The sequence below is a fragment of the Rhipicephalus microplus genome, chromosome X (assembly GCF_043290135.1).
Source record: "Rhipicephalus microplus isolate Deutch F79 chromosome X, USDA_Rmic, whole genome shotgun sequence".
NCBI classification, from domain to species: Eukaryota; Metazoa; Arthropoda; class Arachnida; order Ixodida; family Ixodidae; genus Rhipicephalus; species Rhipicephalus microplus.
Window position 1 is genome coordinate 301,125,915 of NC_134710.1, and position 18,409 is coordinate 301,144,323.

Sequence of the window (18,409 nt, forward strand, 5' to 3'; positions counted from 1 at the left end):
TAGACTATTCGTCAATCCCCTGATCCTCGGGATTGACGCTAGGGAAGAAGACTGGGAGAATATGAGTTTGGTTTTGTGGCCCACTTGGTACATGGTGTCAAGTGAAGAGTTCCAGCAAGCTTCAAACGCGAACAGAAGAAAAAAAAAAGAAGTAACGCACTGGACAACGCTGGACTTACAACTGTAGTTTACTAAAAGACGGTATTTCCAAGAACGTAATGGACTCGAGAGAGAAATATGCAAAGCTTTCCGCACCAGGAAGTCCGGCGCTGAATTGCATGTCAGTGAACCTTCGGTGCATGCCCCTTGTTGTGACCGGCGCCAGAGCGGAAGAGGGAGCGGCGCTCCTTTAATCTTCAAACAAGTAACCGAACGACCGGCTGCCTACTGTTAGGACCGGCGCCAGGTCTGACAATGGATCGGCGTTCCTTTTGATGTTCCTTTTTAGTCGCCAAACGGGTTGGCGGCCTGTGTCCGCCATGTATTGTTCCCCCCTGGCCGGAGGGTGCGGCGTCTTGCCGCCACGACACCGTGAGCAGTTCGGGAGACCACAAGTGCCGCTTCTTCTTTGGAAGATGACGGCGGCGGCGGCGGCCGGAAATCGTCCCGCTAATTGAACGAGTCGTTCGGCGACCATTTGAAGCTTGTTTACGGCGGCCCTTTCGATGGATGCAGTCATCAACTTCAGACCCCTCGCCCAGCGACACCCCTTGACGAGGAGGAGCCACGTTCGTGCCACATGGCCGTGCAGTGACCACGCTTCAATTTTGAACGTTCACGTGGACCGTGCGTGCTCGTCACCCTCGCGGGTAATGTGTGATCCGTGGTTGGACGGTGCCCTCTGTACGCGGTCCCCGATCTAGGGATCTGGGGAGGACAGACCCTTTATAATGAGCCCCCACGGCTCATTCGTGTGTGCTTTTTTTTCGAGAGCAGAACCGAGCAGAACCATGTAGAACCAAGCACCATGTAGCGCTATGTTAGGAGACATGTAGAGGCCTGCCACGTTTGAGAGCTCACCGTGTAGGGAGTTCGCAATGTACATATTGTAAATAAACCCTCTTCAAGTCTCTCTTCCTCCTGCCTCGACAACTTCATCCCGGACCTCCGGTGTCTGGAAACCCCGGTCGCAACAACTGGTGGCAGCGGTGGGATACGAGTCTGCGACGGAGAGCGACATGTACCGGAGGCCAGCCGAAAGCCCTGGAACTCGGCGGGATCGAAGCAGCGTACCACCACCGCACGTAATGGGGTGAGTGCCTGGCTTTGTGCTTGAGATATATCGAGTCTTTTAGCCTAAATTCGTTAAAAGATAGATATAACCAACAACTGCCTGGCCACTGTGGTTGTTATCTCAGCACAAGGCAGCACTGGATGATTATCTGAGCAAGTACGCTAAAGCAGGAAAGCTTAGATGATTCAATAGGAACAAGGGGTAATGTTTCAAAATTTCTAAGGGTACGTTGCGGGTTAAATTTTAGGATGTTGTAAAAAGCAGGAGTGAAAAATTAACAAGAAAAAGTAGAGAGGGATGTTGGCCACGTAGTGCTACTTGGGTGCTTAAGCTTGTGGTCTCCGCTGTGAGATTTGCCAGGCTTCAATTTCTCTTGACCCAGAATTGAAGCGCTGGTGGGTTTGTGTTTTGTCACAGCTGAGCCAAAGCAAAGTAGTCGCCATGGATCTTACGAGATTGACGAGAGAGAACCTGCTGAACCTGTGTTGGGATCTGGAGCTAGATTTTAATGATGATATGCCTGCTTCTAAACTCCGCGAAGTGATTCTCGAAAGCAATAGTGACAATGAGGAAATCGAGCACTTCGGGAATATGTACTTATTGGACCAGAAGGAGGAAGTACAAAGGGCGCAAAGAAAGGAAAGATGGCGCCAGGAGGAATTGGAAGCTGAGCGCAGGCATGAAGAACATATAAAAAGGATGCAGGAATTAGATGAAGAGATAGAAAGGCTTAATTGTGAATTGGTGGCATTGCAGCAGAGTGGTCAATCCATAGATGTAGCGCACGAACGGTGCGATGTAGCGGCGGTGCCGTTTAAGACCGAAGCGAAGGCTACAGGTCAGACATCTGTAGATGTAGCGCACGAACGGTGCGATGTAGCGGCGGTGCCGTTTAAGACCGAAGCGAAGGCTACAGGTCAGACATCTGTAGATGAAGTGCACGAACGGTGCGACGTAGCGGCGGTGCCGATTAAGGCCGAAGAGAGGGCTACGGGTCAGAAATTTGCAGATGTACCGCACGAACGGTGCGTTTCAGCAGCGGTGCCGTTTAGGGCCGAAGAGAGTGCTGCGGGTCTGATATCTGTAGATATAGCGGCGGTGCCGTTTGAGGCCAAAGAGAAGGCTAGTGCCTGTAAGGGAATGGAACAGGTTTTAACCCATTCTGAGGGAAAAGAGCTCGCGGTCACAGCAGGGTGTGAGGGTTCCGTGGTGGGGGAAACGAAGTTAAGATTAACAGAGTGTTCCATCGAACCTTGCAGCCCTGTAGACCATGTTGATGAGCGTCAGAGGCGGACGAAAGGCTCCAGGTTTGGCACCAAGGAATGTGCCAAACGGAGAAAGCGTCCGAAAAACAGAAGCGCGGCAAGGCTCGCGATCAGCGCGGCGCGTTTGACGAGGACCTTCAAACGGCGTGGCGGATTTGCGAGAAAAGGCCCGTTGTCTTCTCTGACTGGCTTAAATCGCAGGCGTCTGAGCGGCCGGAGAGTAAGGAACAGAAGTGCGCAATCTACGCGGCCGCGGTCTTACGATGAACTGATAGGCAATCATCAGGACTGGGCGCGCGAGATGGCGGAGGAGCATATCGGTGATGAAGAACGTCAGAGTAGGACGAAAGGCTCCCAGGTCCGCACAAAGAAGCGTGCACAGGGGAGAAAGCGTCCGAAGGGCAACAATAAGGCAAAGCTCGAGATGAGCACAACGCGTTTGAGTAAGGGTTTCAAACGGCGTGGTAAAATCGCGAGAAAAGTGCCGTTGTCATCTCTGACGGGTCTGTATCGTGTGCGTCCGAACCGCCGGAAAAGAAAAGCGCATCGTACGCGGCAGTGTTTGAAGGATAGATTGCTAGGCAATTATCCAGACAGTCCGCGCGAAAAATCAGATGAGCATGTGGGTGCTGGTGAGCATCAGAGATGGGCGAAAGGCTCCGTAGACGGCACCAAGAGACGTGCAAAACGGAGAAAGCGCCGTAAAAACAGGCAGGCAAAAATCGCGACGCGTTTGAGGAATGTATTCAAATGGCGGAGCGAAATTTCAAGAAAGTTGCCGTATCGCAAGCGTCCAAGCGGCCAGAGAACAAAGAAAAGAGAAGCGCATGGTGTGCGTAAGTGGTCGAAGGGCAAGAGACCCTTCCGTTGTTCTCGCGGTGCATTGGACGGGGTGCGGGGCAAAAGAGTCGGTGGTTTTCGAGGGGCAGGAAGCGACAGCAAGTCGGCTTCGAGGAACGTCGCGGGGTTCGGTAGCAGGGCGATTGACGCGTGTTGTAGACCCCGTTTCTCGAGAAAATCGTTCCGGGCGCGACCACCGCGAGTTCGACTCAGAGTTGTTGCGAACAGCTGTTAGCCTCTCGGAAAACGTCGACTCGGGACTGTTGAAAGGAACATTTTGTTTGTTTTTGTGATTTTGTAAATAACTCGTTTGTACTTTGTTTTCGTTAGCGCTCTATCATTTTGGTAGCCTATATACGTTGTATAGATCTATTGGAAGGATAGTGACACGCATTAGAGCGTACAGAATTAGGCGTTTGTCATCGGCACCGGAGTTGGTTTGTATGCGTCCGAGCCGCCGGACAAAACGAAAAAAAAAAAAGCACGTTGGGTAGAAAGGCGGACCCTTTCGTCGCTCTATCGACGGCATGTTTGATGGACTGCGGGAGTGCGAGGTACTCAGCGAGAGTAAGAACGCAGGTTGTCAGCGCAGAGCTTTGCAGGGGTCGGAGGCGAAGCGAATGGGTTTTGCCATTGTTCTATTTCCCGTTCGCCTAGAAAGACCCACAGGACGCGACACCGTGCGTTAGTCCCAAAAAGGAGTAGACATCCGTGAGCTTTTGACGATGGTCATTAGTGGATTTATTTTGTTTTGAAATTTGCTTTTGACTGTTTAAGTTGTTTTGGATTTTAATGTGTTTTTTAAGAATCTCGTCTACCAAATAGTGTTTAGGTAACACAATTTTGGTTTTGTTCATTTCTTGGGCGTTGTACGTTTAGCTAAGGTAAGCGTTGTGCGATTGCATAAACGACACGCATAGGAGCCTGCGTCATGGTAGATACGTGTAAATGAGCAGGAGCAACGTTATGAACTAATTATGACTGAGCGTAGAGACGCAAAGTTATTGCTTGCGAGATTTTTCAGGATTCATGCGAAACTTTTTTTTGTTGTTCATTTAATGTTTTGTTCGCATGTGTCCGGTGTGTAAGAAAAGCTAGCTCGTGAGTTTATATGTATGCTTTGTGAAAGTGGCAACAGCAAGGGAACGGTTAGGTGGTATCTCATCCAGGCAGGAGCACTGTGATGTGCGTTTGCGGATATATAATAAAGATGTTCCTAATGCAGGTGCAGCACGGCAGTTATGCTTTCGTCTTCTCAAAAGGAATTGACGACTGGCTTTGGCGGCACTAAATTTCGGGAACTAAAAGATAGCGTGAAGTAAAATGCTTTATTTTATGAGTATGATACCTGGTGGGTTACGGCGGATTGCTCACGCAAGCACTCGGGTATGCCACGGTGAGCGCATCACTTGACAGTTAGTTTTCTTGAAAGCAGTTTGATGGGAAGATTATTATCGGATCGGGATTAGGAGTTTTGGTGAAACCTCAGGGAAACGTCCCGATTGCTGCTTTGTGTTTGGTAATACCGCTTAAGTAAGGTTGCTTTTGGATAATTTGTCGGACTCGACGTGTCTCAGTGCGGGCAGGGTGCTCTCCCGTGCCTGTGGTGGTGTGTATGAATGCTTTTCCCAGAGGGGAGCCACAAGGAGCGAGAGGGAAAGAGTCCTTGGCTGAGCGTCATCAGCAGTGGCCTGGAAGACAGCACTACACAGCGACACTTCGGGCAACCTGTGCAGCTGGTCACCCTCAGGTCGCTTCTCCCGCCGGCGGACGAGCTGTTGTGACCGGCGCCAGAGCGGAAGAGGGAGCGGCGCTCCTTTAATCTTCAAACAAGTAACCGAACGACCGGCTGCCTACTGTTAGGACCGGCGCCAGGTCTGACAATGGATCGGCGTTCCTTTTGATGTTCCTTTTTAGTCGCCAAACGGGTTGGCGGCCTGTGTCCGCCATGTATTGTTCCCCCCTGGCCGGAGGGTGCGGCGTCTTGCCGCCACGACACCGTGAGCAGTTCGGGAGACCACAAGTGCCGCTTCTTCTTTGGAAGATGACGGCGGCGGCGGCGGCCGGAAATCGTCCCGCTAATTGAACGAGTCGTTCGGCGACCATTTGAAGCTTGTTTACGGCGGCCCTTTCGATGGATGCAGTCATCAACTTCAGACCCCTCGCCCAGCGACACCCCTTGACGAGGAGGAGCCACGTTCGTGCCACATGGCCGTGCAGTGACCACGCTTCAATTTTGAACGTTCACGTGGACCGTGCGTGCTCGTCACCCTCGCGGGTAATGTGTGATCCGTGGTTGGACGGTGCCCTCTGTACGCGGTCCCCGATCTAGGGATCTGGGGAGGACAGACCCTTTATAATGAGCCCCCACGGCTCATTCGTGTGTGCTTTTTTTTCGAGAGCAGAACCGAGCAGAACCATGTAGAACCAAGCACCATGTAGCGCTATGTTAGGAGACATGTAGAGGCCTGCCACGTTTGAGAGCTCACCGTGTAGGGAGTTCGCAATGTACATATTGTAAATAAACCCTCTTCAAGTCTCTCTTCCTCCTGCCTCGACAACTTCATCCCGGACCTCCGGTGTCTGGAAACCCCGGTCGCAACACCCTGATAAACAATTTCAATACCAAGCGAAACTATACTTCCCCACGTAGTGCACGTGTTAAGGTCAGGTTAAGATACAAATAAGGGTGGAAGGCGCGTGTTACGATAGTATGCTCGCATGATTTTGCCGTTGGCTCTTTGCATGGTGGTGTTCTAGAGAATACCGTCTTCTAATAAACTTCAATTCTAAGCAGAGCCTCGTCCTGTGAATTGCTTTCTTTTCTTTTTTTGATCGCTTTTGAAATTTGATAGAACATTTCACTTGCCTGGGAATATAGATTGTATGAGTAGCCATATATCTCTAGACGTGGTGGGCATGCTGTGTACGGGAACATAAAGTGTGAATGAAACACCACCGTGATACTGAAATCATGAAGACATTTTTATTAGGCAAACTTTCTTATTGTCAAACTGGCTTCCATAACAGCATGTCCAGCATCAATTACGTAAATTTCTGCCGGAATAATTATGGCTTAGGAGTTTCCTATGAATACAGGGCCGGTTCCGTCAAGTTTCACTCTCGGTTTCGCCCAAACGTCGAGGCTGGCGTTTTTTTTTTTATTTCCCTGTCGATGCGTCATCTAGCAGAAACAGATAAGGGTTGGCTCACGGGGCTTAACGTGTCATATAGCTACTGAAGCTGGGAGAGATGTCGTAGTGGGGAGCTATGCGGATAATTCCGACCAGCTGGGGTTCTTTAACACGCACCTAATTCTATAGTGCACGGGCCTCTGTATGACTTCGCCTTCACTGAAATGCGACCACCACGGGCGGGATGAAAATCACGTCTTTCGGTGGTTCTAACGTACATATAAGTTCCAGTTTTCCACATAAAAAACCGGGGTAATGAAGTGCGAACGTCACTCAAGGCAATGTGTCCCATCACAATGCTGATCAATACAGCGGCAGGTGAGTAGACGTTTGAATGGGCATCTGAAGAATAGTAATTTAAATCCCGGCTGTGGAAACTCAACTTGGCAGCCATGTCTATCCCGGTGACTCATGATGGCGTAACAGGTCACGGCTTTGCAGGCTCCTATCCGCAATATAGGTGTATGGATCCACATATACTACGATGACGTCTCATAAAGGTGTAATGATGAGGGCCGCCACATATGGCGTTTCAGATGCGCGATTTCGACGCTACACTTGATACAACCGAGAGAAAATCATCGAGCGCTCGTCGACATCAAAAAATAAATAAAATCACCCGACTTTAGCGTAACGCTCGCTACGGTGTGGCGTGCACCCCCTCGCTCCGCGCCAGAACCGATTGATTGGAGCGTGACGGCATGTCAACTTGACTTTGACGCCGCACGCACTTTACGTCTCTCGAATGCTTTTAACCCTCCTCAGAAATCATTTTTTTTACTAAGGCTTTATATTACATCCTTGTAGTAAGCGACGTCAGAATTGATGAGCGCTTGTTCTACAGCGCACCGGGCGTCACAGCTACCAAGCCGCGCCGCCGTTCAGCGAGTTCGAGGTGCGTCGTACACGCGATGGAGGAAGGGAGGAAGATTGCGCCTAAAGTGCCAATTTCCTAGACTCGAAAGGTCTGGGAACGAGTTTCGCTGACAGCATTGGCCGCCGCGCGGAAGGGCGTCTTTGGCGTAACGAGCGGAAGCATTTACGCGCCGCGAAATCGCTGTCACGCGAGCGACCGGCGTTCTATAGAGCACCGGTGGCGCTCTCCTTACGTCGCTTGGCCACAGTTTCACGGTGAAGGCTCGATTATGTCACGCGAAGAAGAGGAGAGCGAAAGGCCTCCCGATGCCGGCCGCTCTTGTCGCTGTCCCACAAGCGCCGTCTTAAGTGACATGAGCCGTAAAGGAAGTCACTCTGGGCCGTCACTATCATCTTATTGTTGAGAGCGGCGTAAGCTCCTGTGCGGTTTCTATTCCTTTCCCCCATCGTCAAAGCCGTCTCTACACGGTGTAGACGACGTCGTAATTTCAGCCCGGTAACACCGTCTTCGTCAAACAATGGACTGCCGCTTCTCCGGCGCAGCTGTAGTAGAGCGGATGAATTACGGGATTTCGCTGTCGTTTTAACGAGTCGCGAAAAGCGAGAGGCATCACGCACCACGCTGCAGGGCCACTGGCGGTCAGACCGGAAGTTGTACTCGTCACAGCCGCAGCGCTGTACAGTGAGGTGAGAGTGACCCATATTTACACCTTTCCGTCGTCCTATTAGACTGACAACGTCCGGGGGGACGAAACTGCAAAGACGACGCTTCTTGTACGAAGTTGAATGGGGGGCGTTCGTAACGAGGAAGTACCTATATATCTCAAACGCTTGCAGCCGGAAACTACCTGTTTTTTTTTTTGTTCTTGCGTCAAACACGGCTTCCAGGCTAATCGAACAGAAAAATTACAATGATTTGCAGAGCGGTGGCGCGTCGTGGCTTCGTTATTGCCAGCGTTAGTGCATGGTAGTGATGTACGCACGATTGCACGAATTAACGTTCAGACGTGCACGCAAGTGTGACAAAGTTGGACACTGATCATTATCAAGAAAAGCCACTTTTAATGTTTGAGCTATACAGCTATATGTAAAACATTTTCACCGATAATGCGTATGAGCATCGTGTGGTGTTTAATCAAAGAAATCGAAGCACTAGCAGACTAAAGTGTTCCAGATTTTATGATGAAAGTTTGTTTGTTGTTTAACGACCATATATATAGTTAACAAAGTTTTACGAGACATTGTGATAATTATAAAAACATCAAGTCACTGACATTACAAGAAAATATATGAGAAACGGGTATAGTTTCAATAACGTAGCGAGTAACCGTGTACCCTGTTGTCGATATAACGAATTCTACTGTGTTGGTCGAGTCAGGTTTTCCTGCCTAAAAAAAAAAAACAGAATTCTTTATGCAGGCATCTCTCGCGCAAGAAGTCGAGGCTCCGTGCTCTGCTTGATGGCTATGGCACTGGGATTCTGATGAAGGATGGTTCACTTGAATGACGATTTTGTGGCATGTTGGCACTGTGTACTACTTACTACGATTTCAGCCGATTCACAATTATTGTAGCCGGGATTACGAGTGGGCAGAGTCTACTGCTAATCATGTCAAATAGCGTGGTAGGCGAGAACACTTTCCATATATGTAGCCTCTCGTATACCACCCAGCCGGTGATGGTCTAACGAGTATGGTGCTCCACTGCTGATCTGCACGTCGAGGGATTGAATCCCTGCGGTGGCGGCCTCGTTTCAACTGAAGCAAAATGCTGCAGGCCCGTGTACCCCAATTTACATGCACATTAAAGAATCCAAGATGGTATACACTTCCGGAGCTCTCCCGTATACGGCGGTTCTCATAATATTCCGTGCTTTCGGGACGTAAAACCTCAACAAAAACTATTGACCTCTCCCACCTACCGGCACTCCTTGCTCGGGTTACGCACACATGTACCGTGCAGCACAGTGGTTGGTTATCGGGCTTCTTTCTATGTGGCCTGACGCACTCGAGCTCATTCGCAAATTGGTTACACTAATCGTTGTCGTGAAAGCACAATAAGTCAAGTTCAGCTGTCTCGTCGCAGGCATACCAAAACAGCGACAAAGAATAAAATTCGGAAGTGAAACTCCGCAGTATATATATAGGCGACGATCATGCAGCCACAGATTGGCTAACGTTTTTTTTTCTTCTTCGTTCTTGTGGTTATATTGGCAGCACTTCGGCTTGGTTCATCAGTCGACCGCGCTCTCGTGGCGTCGGGGCGCTCGGTTCGAACGACGCTCTGTGTGGGCGCGTGCATGATTTAGGGCATGACCGCCGCGAGCGCAGGCTGCCAGCGATTAACGTCACTTACTGCGGGAGCTCTGTTCGCGTACGTCGGGCCAACGCAGTGGCTCACTTCTTTCATATTACAGGAGCAGCAAGCGCGAAGGCCCTAATGAAAAATTGAGTGCTCGCCCGAGATGGGCTGGCCATAAAGCATACATGCTGGAGGCCAATCAGAAGACGAATGGCGAGCTGCCCCTTTAATACACTTCAGTCGCCTTATGACATGGTCGCTGTGGCTCTGGAGCTGAGTCGCTGATGTGTAGACACGCTTGACCGCGCATTTGTAAAATCCGAACACGAAACTCGCATTAGGAGTCATTTGTCATGTAGTAATACCTTAAAAAGAATCCCTGCCTTTTCGAAAGAAGAAAAAAAAACACACACACACACACACACACACACACTTGATTTTAGCTGAACAGGCATGCCTTTTTTTTTAGCTCTGCCTTTCATCGGGTCTTCTCAATGGCCCAGATAACAATAGCGCAGTGTTCAAGTACGGCGAGAGTACCACACGCACTAAAGGCTTGGCTATAATCCTTTTCGTTTAAAGTCCCTGCGTTTGACGGGCCCGCTTTAGTTTCTTACCATCGTGCACTGAAAAGGATCGTTGGAATGGCCGGAAATACGCTGTTCCTACATTTATGCCCACTTGCAAGTTATGTGCTCTGCGGGATGAAGGCTTTTCGAGTCCGGCAATTTCCAATAACCCCTGTCTAATGATTTCTTCTTAAAAAAAGTTTTGCATGCATTCCGATTTCATTGCACCACTGTTTTCGCGTAACTGTGTTGCGTCATTGTGTTGCACCATCACGTTGTTCTTACCTAGTGAACCAAGCAATTACTCTTCCGTGCAACAAGCCAGTCCTATGGGCTGAGTGAAATCAAGTTCTCTCATTCCTCTGCGATTTCCCCGGGAAATATTTCGCATTATACTGAAAGTAATGCAATGAGGCCAACATTTTAGATGCGAAGCAGCTTATGAAGAATCCTGCACTCTTTCGCGCCGTAGTCACCACCGACGATGACGAAGGCGCTCATGACGATGAAGAACAAGCGCGTTCCAGACCACGCATTCTCTGCCTGCCATCACGGCACAGCCCATGTAAGGTACCCATTATACACCATGACGATGACGATGATTATCACGAACGAAGACTGGCTCATGCAGTAGATGACGTCTCGACATGTTGTACGATGCATTTCGTAACACTGGAAACAACCAACAACTACCAGGGGAACGTTCCCACACCTCATGTTTGCCAACTTAAGGCTAGATCCGATACCACAAACCAGTTTTGACCAAACTCTACACCGCTCGGCACTCATTTACACGCTTGAGGGATCAATGTCACGGGTGATTTTACGGTCACACCAAATGATCCTATACTGCTTCGCCCACTCATCATCATTCACTTCGTGGACATGCCGTGAGATTTTTATTTGGTAACATGTATTTTCTTGTGGATTATTGCAATGCTGACATTTTTCTAACTCCTATAGTTCACTTGATCGATTGTGCATAAAGGGAACCGCCACGGTGGTCCAGTAATAAAGAAAATAAAAATACATGGTCGTCTAGTGGTCATGGGGCTCAACTGATGACTCGGAGGTTGCGGGATCGAATGCCGGCCGTGAAGGCCGTATTTTAAGGAAGCGGAGCACTTCAGGCCCGGGAACTTAGATTTAGAGTCGCAGGTTAAAAAACTCCGGGTGGTTGAAACTACGGCATCCCTCGTAATTATATCATGGATCTGGGATGCAAAACCGCAAGAGTTATTACTGTGCGTAACAGGTTGCATGCTTTTAGAGTATAACAACGCCTCCGCCTTCAATAAAATGGGCTAACTAATCTTCTTTTGCCGCTTTTTCGCGGGACACGTCTTGTAAAACCGTCATAACGCCGTCGCTATAGTTACCCATGAAAATTGGGGATGTTCTTCGTCAGGGTTTCTAATCAATGCTGCCTAGGTTGCTCTGCGATGTGTAAAATGGATTATGGAAGTTCTCCGCTGATTTTGATATATCAACGCCACTGCTGATGACATCGTTCTGCCTGTGCTTCAAACCAAATATCTTGCTCCTTTCTTATATGCTAAGATTTGTTCTGGTTAACCCCCCCTCTTTTTTTTTGTTTCTACACTCGCTCCGTTGTTATAACATTGAGTATTACTTTCTTTTGTTTATCGGCTTCAATAGGCGAGCCAAATCTTTCTAACCTGTCGAGTTTTGCGAACTTTCATGTTTTGTGGTTTTCTTCGTACACTTCCGTTTTCTTATGAGAGTTTACCTATCTGTTTTATTGGTGTACTACTTTCTACTTCAATTGCAGTCGCTAAAGTTGATCTAGTAGCGGGGTGATTAATTACCACGGTTATCTTCGTATTCCTATTCCAAGACCCCGTATTTGTTCTGGAGCATTTGCCAGAATTCAGGTGTAGTTTTTCCCTTGGGCGCTTTCCTAGTTCCCCCCTTCTGTTTCACTAATTTCTTTCTCTCTCTCCTTCTCTCTCCCTCTTCCTTCAAATAATTAGAAATACTTGACCGGATTGACCTTCGATCACTGCCCTTTACCTTATCTTACACTCTTACTTCCTACGCAATCGTGGAGTTCATGCAGAGCAGAAAATATGTTTAAAAGTCTCCCCCTTTCGAAGCTTTTCGGGGGCCGCTTCCTTTTGTTGCGTTTCCTTACAAGTGCTATTAGAGTGCTTTAGCAATAACAGTGCACCACAGGTTAAGTGCGGAAATGCCGTACCCTGTCATGAACGTTGTATGGGACGCTGAAGGTCGCCCACGTTGTCCTGATTAAGAAGCCATATATTATATCCTAATATATAAAAGCCTTCCGAAGCACAAGACGTGGCCATCATATAGTCAAAACTGTAAATGAAGGCTACCAGTTTTCCTATCGACCTCTTCAAACCTGCATACAGTGTACTCCATATGCATAAAAGAGGACGCCTTGAGTTAATTTTCCTCTCTTTCTCTCTCTCTCTCTCTCTCTCTCTCTCTCTCTCTCTCTCTCTCTCTCTCTCTCTCTCTCTCTCTCTCTCTCTCTCTCTCTCTCTCTCTCTCTCTCTCTCTCTCTCTCTCTCTCTCTCTCTCTCTCTATCTATCTATCTATCTATCTATCTATCTATCTATCTATCTATCTATCTATCTATCTATCTATCTATCTATCTATCTATCTATCTATCTATCTGTCTGTCTGTCTGTCTGTCTGTCTGTCTGTCTGTCTGTCTGTCTGTCTGTCTGTCTGTCTGTCTGTCTGTCTGTCTGTCTATCTATCTATCTATCTATCTATCTATCTATCTATCTATCTATCTATCTATCTATCTATCTATCTATCTATCTATCTATCTATCTATCTATCTATCTATCTATCTATCTATCTATCTATCTATCTATCTATCTATCTATCTATCTATCTATCTATCTATCTATCTATCTATCTATCTATCTATCTATCTATCTATCTATCTATTACTTCGTTAAGTAACGCTCTGTAGTGGTCATGTAAAAAAATTTAGGTACCGCAAACGCGCGGCACTAATATTTGGAGTAAACATTTTTTAATCATACCATGATATCGATTATATAAACGATGTTCATCGAACACGAATGCACGCGCGCACGCGAAGTGGTAACAGTCCTAATCAATATAAAGTACCGAAACTAAAGCGCACTAGCGGTTTGTTGCTGAATATAATCGTGCGCCAGATGCTCGAACTCGTGCATAAACCGTGGGAAGAGCTCTATATAGAAACTAATTGAATCCCTCTGTCGGCATCCACGCATTTTCCGCTTCGTTGCCCACGCTTTCATTCGGTGAGTGCACAAGAAAAATATATTGATATCTCTCTTGAAGCGCGGGGTGGAGCTATCGTTACACTTGGCATACAGTGGCTCCGTATATAATACTTATAATGGTGGCTGAATGAATGGAGACGGCGTACATGGTCGGCTATCACAGGTGCGAAGATCAGTCTTGGAAAAGCGATTTTGAACGGGCATGTTTATCTAGCGAAACGGCTGTTATACTCGGCCAATAGCTTTCTCACAGTAGCCTCACTCACCTACATGAAAAAGAAAGAGAAGAAACAAAAGATCTTTGCACTCGCGGCGGGGCTGCCTATATACCCCAGACTGCGATGCCAAGTTTGAATGCCGATGGAACGTGGCCGCGGCCGGCGCTGCTCCCATTTTGTTCACGCTCAAGTGCGCAGTCTCATTTCGCGGAGTGAGTTGAGGCTGACATTTGTTATGGGAGCGATGTATATAGAGCAATACGGCCGCGGTACTGGAGACCGAGCGAACGGGAACGTGTACACGCATTCAGAGGGGGGGGGGGGGGGGGGGGGCATCTGTCAGCAAGAACCCCGAAAACACTTTGTCTAAACGCAACGAGTTGGTGCGTACGTGTCGGCTCAGATGAAGAATGAAAACGCAAACTGAAATTTTTCTTTCCACGTGCGGCTATACATACGATCCGGTCTCCCCATATTTGAAAGAAAAGTTCCCAGAATAAAAAGAAAAAAAAGAACAGCTTCTCTCAGAGACGCCTTATCACGCGCGTTTCTCCCTGTAGAAAGATCGGCCACAACAGGCTTATAGCTACCGCAGAGTTTCCGACCACCACAGCGCCATGCATTTCCCCAAGCGCCTATCTGTTTCGTTTTAAGTGTGCCCTGCGTACACACACTGCGCCACCTAGCGGCTTGGTTTCGCGATGTTGGCGCGCACATTTAAAAAGAGCGCGCGCGCTTTGTTCTTGCTTTTTCCCGGGCTCTCCTTCAAATTGACCGCCGCTCGCTGGAGGAGAGCCCTCGCGAATAACACCACCGTTCTCGCGTGAGTGGCCACGCTGTGGTGGCGGGCCACTGGTCTGGGCTGGGCAGCGTGACCTCGGCGTTTTGCGGGTACGGAAATATGAATGCAGCGTCGGTCTGATGGCGGGGAAAATGAAGAACGTCTCAGCGACTCCGACGGAAGGAGAAATAAGCGACAACACTCGCATGCGGAAGAGCAAGTGTCCATTTTTCAACTCTATATACCTCTGGTCGAAAAATGCAAAGCAGCGCCGCCTGAAAACGGTCGAAAAAAAAAATGTGAGTGGCGCTTCTTGCTTTTCAATTCGCGTGAATACTTTTGCTCTCTGCCTCAGCACTGCTGGGGCTCTGTTCTTGCGGGGCAATTCGTGCCTGTATATCGCGAGAGGTCCAATTTACCGAGCACGCGAAAATATGCGAGTGGCTGTTCTGCAAAAGACCTCCCCCCCATATATATATATATATATATATATATATATATATATATATATATATATATATATATATATATATATATATATATATATATATATATATATATATATATATATATATATATATATATATGTATGTATTTATATATCCGCATGCTTTCATTTCTAATATGCACTTCAACATTTACGAAACTTATGTCAATGGGATATTGCGTTTACCGTAAGACTTTTGCCGGCAGTGCTGCAATGTGTTTATAAATAAAAATAAACGACGATCTTTCCTTAAAAAAAATATACTCCATTAGGATTTTAGCGAAAGTAGGAAAATGAGGCCAAGTTTTTAAATAAAGACGCGATCATGTACAACCCTTGAAGACGGAGTGTTGTCTTCAATTGGTTGAACAAATTTAGCCAGTATAGAATGTTAGAGATGAGAGTCTCTCTCTTTTTTGCCTTCCTCTCTCATTTTTACAGACAAAGTGCGAGGTATATCAGAAGTGTAGGAGAAGTGAGTGTGTGGTGTGGCTGGCATATGTACACTACCTCCCCATTTACTCCCCGTTTCTGACGCTCCCGATACACATTCAGAACTCGGACACACGAGTTGTCTCCTCTCATGTTATCGAAGTATTGATGCCACACACACACACAAAAAAAAACGCATATGCACTCACCCTCATGGTCAGCTTGTCCACCTTCTCCCTGTCCAGCTTGGACGGATCCCGGACGCGAATCCAGCCTTCTTTCTCGTCGATCGTGAAGCCACCTGTTTCGTCGACCAGATGGTACAGGAAGTCCGCGTTTTCGCCCTGCGAATATAGAGAATATCTTGAAACGAGCGCTTTAGTATATAGCAAGAAGAATTTACATTGCCCGATCCGTAAACATAATCTTATAGGAGACGTAAATATATGCCTTCAGCGCCGTTCCCTCCACTCTTCACATCGCCCTCCTGCTTTCCACTTGCGTAGCACACAGCCATTGGCAGATACCGCTAGCAATAAGATTATTTCGAGTTTTTTTAAGTCACGCTATTATCACCACAGTAGCGGAAATAAAGCGTTCAACACTGTTCGCACGAGTAAAACATGCTACTCGTGCAAACGAAAATCGAATCAAGCTTTCAAAAGGCGGGCGCGAGAAGGGACACGTCTCTACCAGGATAAAGATCAGCTGTGTGTTCATGGAAGCCAACTAGTCGTGCTGAGTTAATTCTATATAGCGTCTACATGAGCGCCTCTCAACTTCCGATGGAGGCGACAATCACAGCTAAACTAGTCTACATGCTATTATACGGCTTGTTTCGGTACAGGCAGGTAAAATAATTAAAAAAAAACAGACAATGTGTACTTCACGTTTGAAGCATACGATCTGTGTTCCATCGAAAACAGTTATGCAATTATACAGTTCCATGTTTGCTTTTACAGCGTGCTATAGAAGTTCGGGAAGATGTGCGTCACGGCTGGCGCTTCGCACTGCACGGTATAGAATAGGCATTACGCCTCTCTTCATTAATATCCTGGTGGTTGAGGAGCACCAGAAGCCGGCGCTGCATTGCGAGGTCGCGTACTACAGCAGTCGAATTACGATGAACGAAACTAAACTACCCCCCCCCCCCCCCCCTGCACAACTTTCGCGTAGAGATTGCGGTATATAGCACTAAGCCATCGCTGCTCTGGCAGTCGTAAAGCACCCCTGTTTGACGGGTAGCCCGCTGCGAAATTTGGTGTGTTCGACACTAATGGTGGTCGGTGCACGCTACATACGCTCAATAACAAGAGCTCAATTACACGCATGCCACCTGTACATTGTCAGATATTCTTGATATAGCTATATAGTAATGAATGATTCTATTTTTTCCCTGGTTTCTCAGTTAATCATACTGGTCATAGCAAGCGTGAGCGGATGGAAATTGATGAGGTGCACTTTACCCGCTTGCCTTGCAAACATGTTTGGCCAGTGGTAAATGTTTTGTACCTCTGTTTACTGGTTAAGTTAGTTAGTAAACACAACATTTTCAGTGAGCGCGTATTGCATCGGGCAATTGAGGCGCCCTGCACTCACCATGTCTCTGTCGATGGCGTGCACCTGCACCACGGTGAAGCCAGGCGGCAGGTTCTCCATGACAGTGATGTTGTACATGTCGTAGTCGAACACCGGCACGTTGTCGTTCACGTCGATCACCGACACTTCGATCTTGGTCAGCGCGTAGCGTAGCGAGTTGTCCATCTGTGTCGCCTGCGAATGCGAAAAACAAGAAAAAGAAATCAAAGGGGTGTGAGGGACATCGGCAAATATGCTCCATTGGTCTACATTATACCTTTATCACCGCACATAACCGATAAATGTGTAACTGCTTGTTTACTCGGTGTATGAGCCCCGTGTGCTCATGAATGGTTGCCGATTAGGCAGAATATAGTTAGTGACGCTTTACCCGCGCCTCTGCGTAATTTTTTTTCTAAGCGGCACTCGGGTGCTTTTACACGTAAATACTTGCGAATAAAGAGCCAGCAAACTATGTCCAGGTATGTATGTATGGGAATAAAATGGGATATTTATTCGTAATCGCCACTCTTCTTTGTGTACCTTTTATTGCTTACAGCCAAGACGCATCATACGAAGGATCGAAAAACAAGAAAAAAAATCAAAGGGGTGCGAGAGAATTCGGCAAATACGCTCCATTGACCTACACAAAGTCGTATACCAAGATTCGATGCTTTATAAACATGTATATACTGCTCACTTGTGGAATAGGCTCAGTGCTCGCTTGTTAAGCTTCAATGAACACTCGTCCCTAGCAACATTTCATGGGATATTATTGCATTTTATAGGCTCAGTGGGCAAAAAAAAAACTAAAGAAAGGGGTGCGCTGTTGTATTGAGACAACAAGTGTGCAGCTGAGTGCGTTGCTTTGCCAAAAATGAAGTGTTTCTAAACAAGCAGAGGCTGGTAATATAAACGTCGACGACAAAAAGATTCATTCGGTACTCTGCGGTATCTGTACATTGCGAGAAAAATGTACCACTATGTCGATGTGACCAATTTTATAGCAATACCATCGTCGGTAGCTTGAAGTAGTCATTGATCTTTAGATTAAACTTTGAAAAAGGAATTCGCGTGTAAATATAAACCTTTAGACTCGTGCACCTTCCACCTGAGTGTTGCACTGCCGATAGCTCGCAAGTTGAATATAACGGAGCCTCCGCAAGAAGCGAGCTGTTTTCGCCATAGTTCGGTCTTTGTTTAGCGAAACGAACTCACGCATTAACAAAAAGTTATGGGAGGAGTCCCCAAATGCCACTGTGTGTTCTGGCGGAAACATCGTATTAATTAATAGTTGACTGCCTATTCAGATCGATATGAATTATCGCGATTCAGTGACTATCCATCGGGGGCACATTACT

The 18,409-nt window shown here is 47.4% G+C and overlaps 1 protein-coding gene across 3 annotated transcripts in view; it reads right to left on the reverse strand.

The window, feature by feature from the left end:
* LOC119161333 (protocadherin Fat 3) overlaps nt 1-18,409 on the reverse strand; it is a 353,600-nt gene that overhangs the window by 89,753 nt on the left and 245,438 nt on the right. For all 3 annotated transcript variants that reach the window (XM_075879438.1, XM_037413746.2, XM_037413745.2), the window contains exons 12-13: nt 17,070-17,243; nt 15,680-15,814 (exon numbers count right to left, since the gene is read on the reverse strand). In XM_075879438.1, the coding sequence (XP_075735553.1) occupies nt 15,680-15,814; nt 17,070-17,243 (309 nt within the window). The remainder of the gene's footprint in view (nt 1-15,679; nt 15,815-17,069; nt 17,244-18,409) is intronic.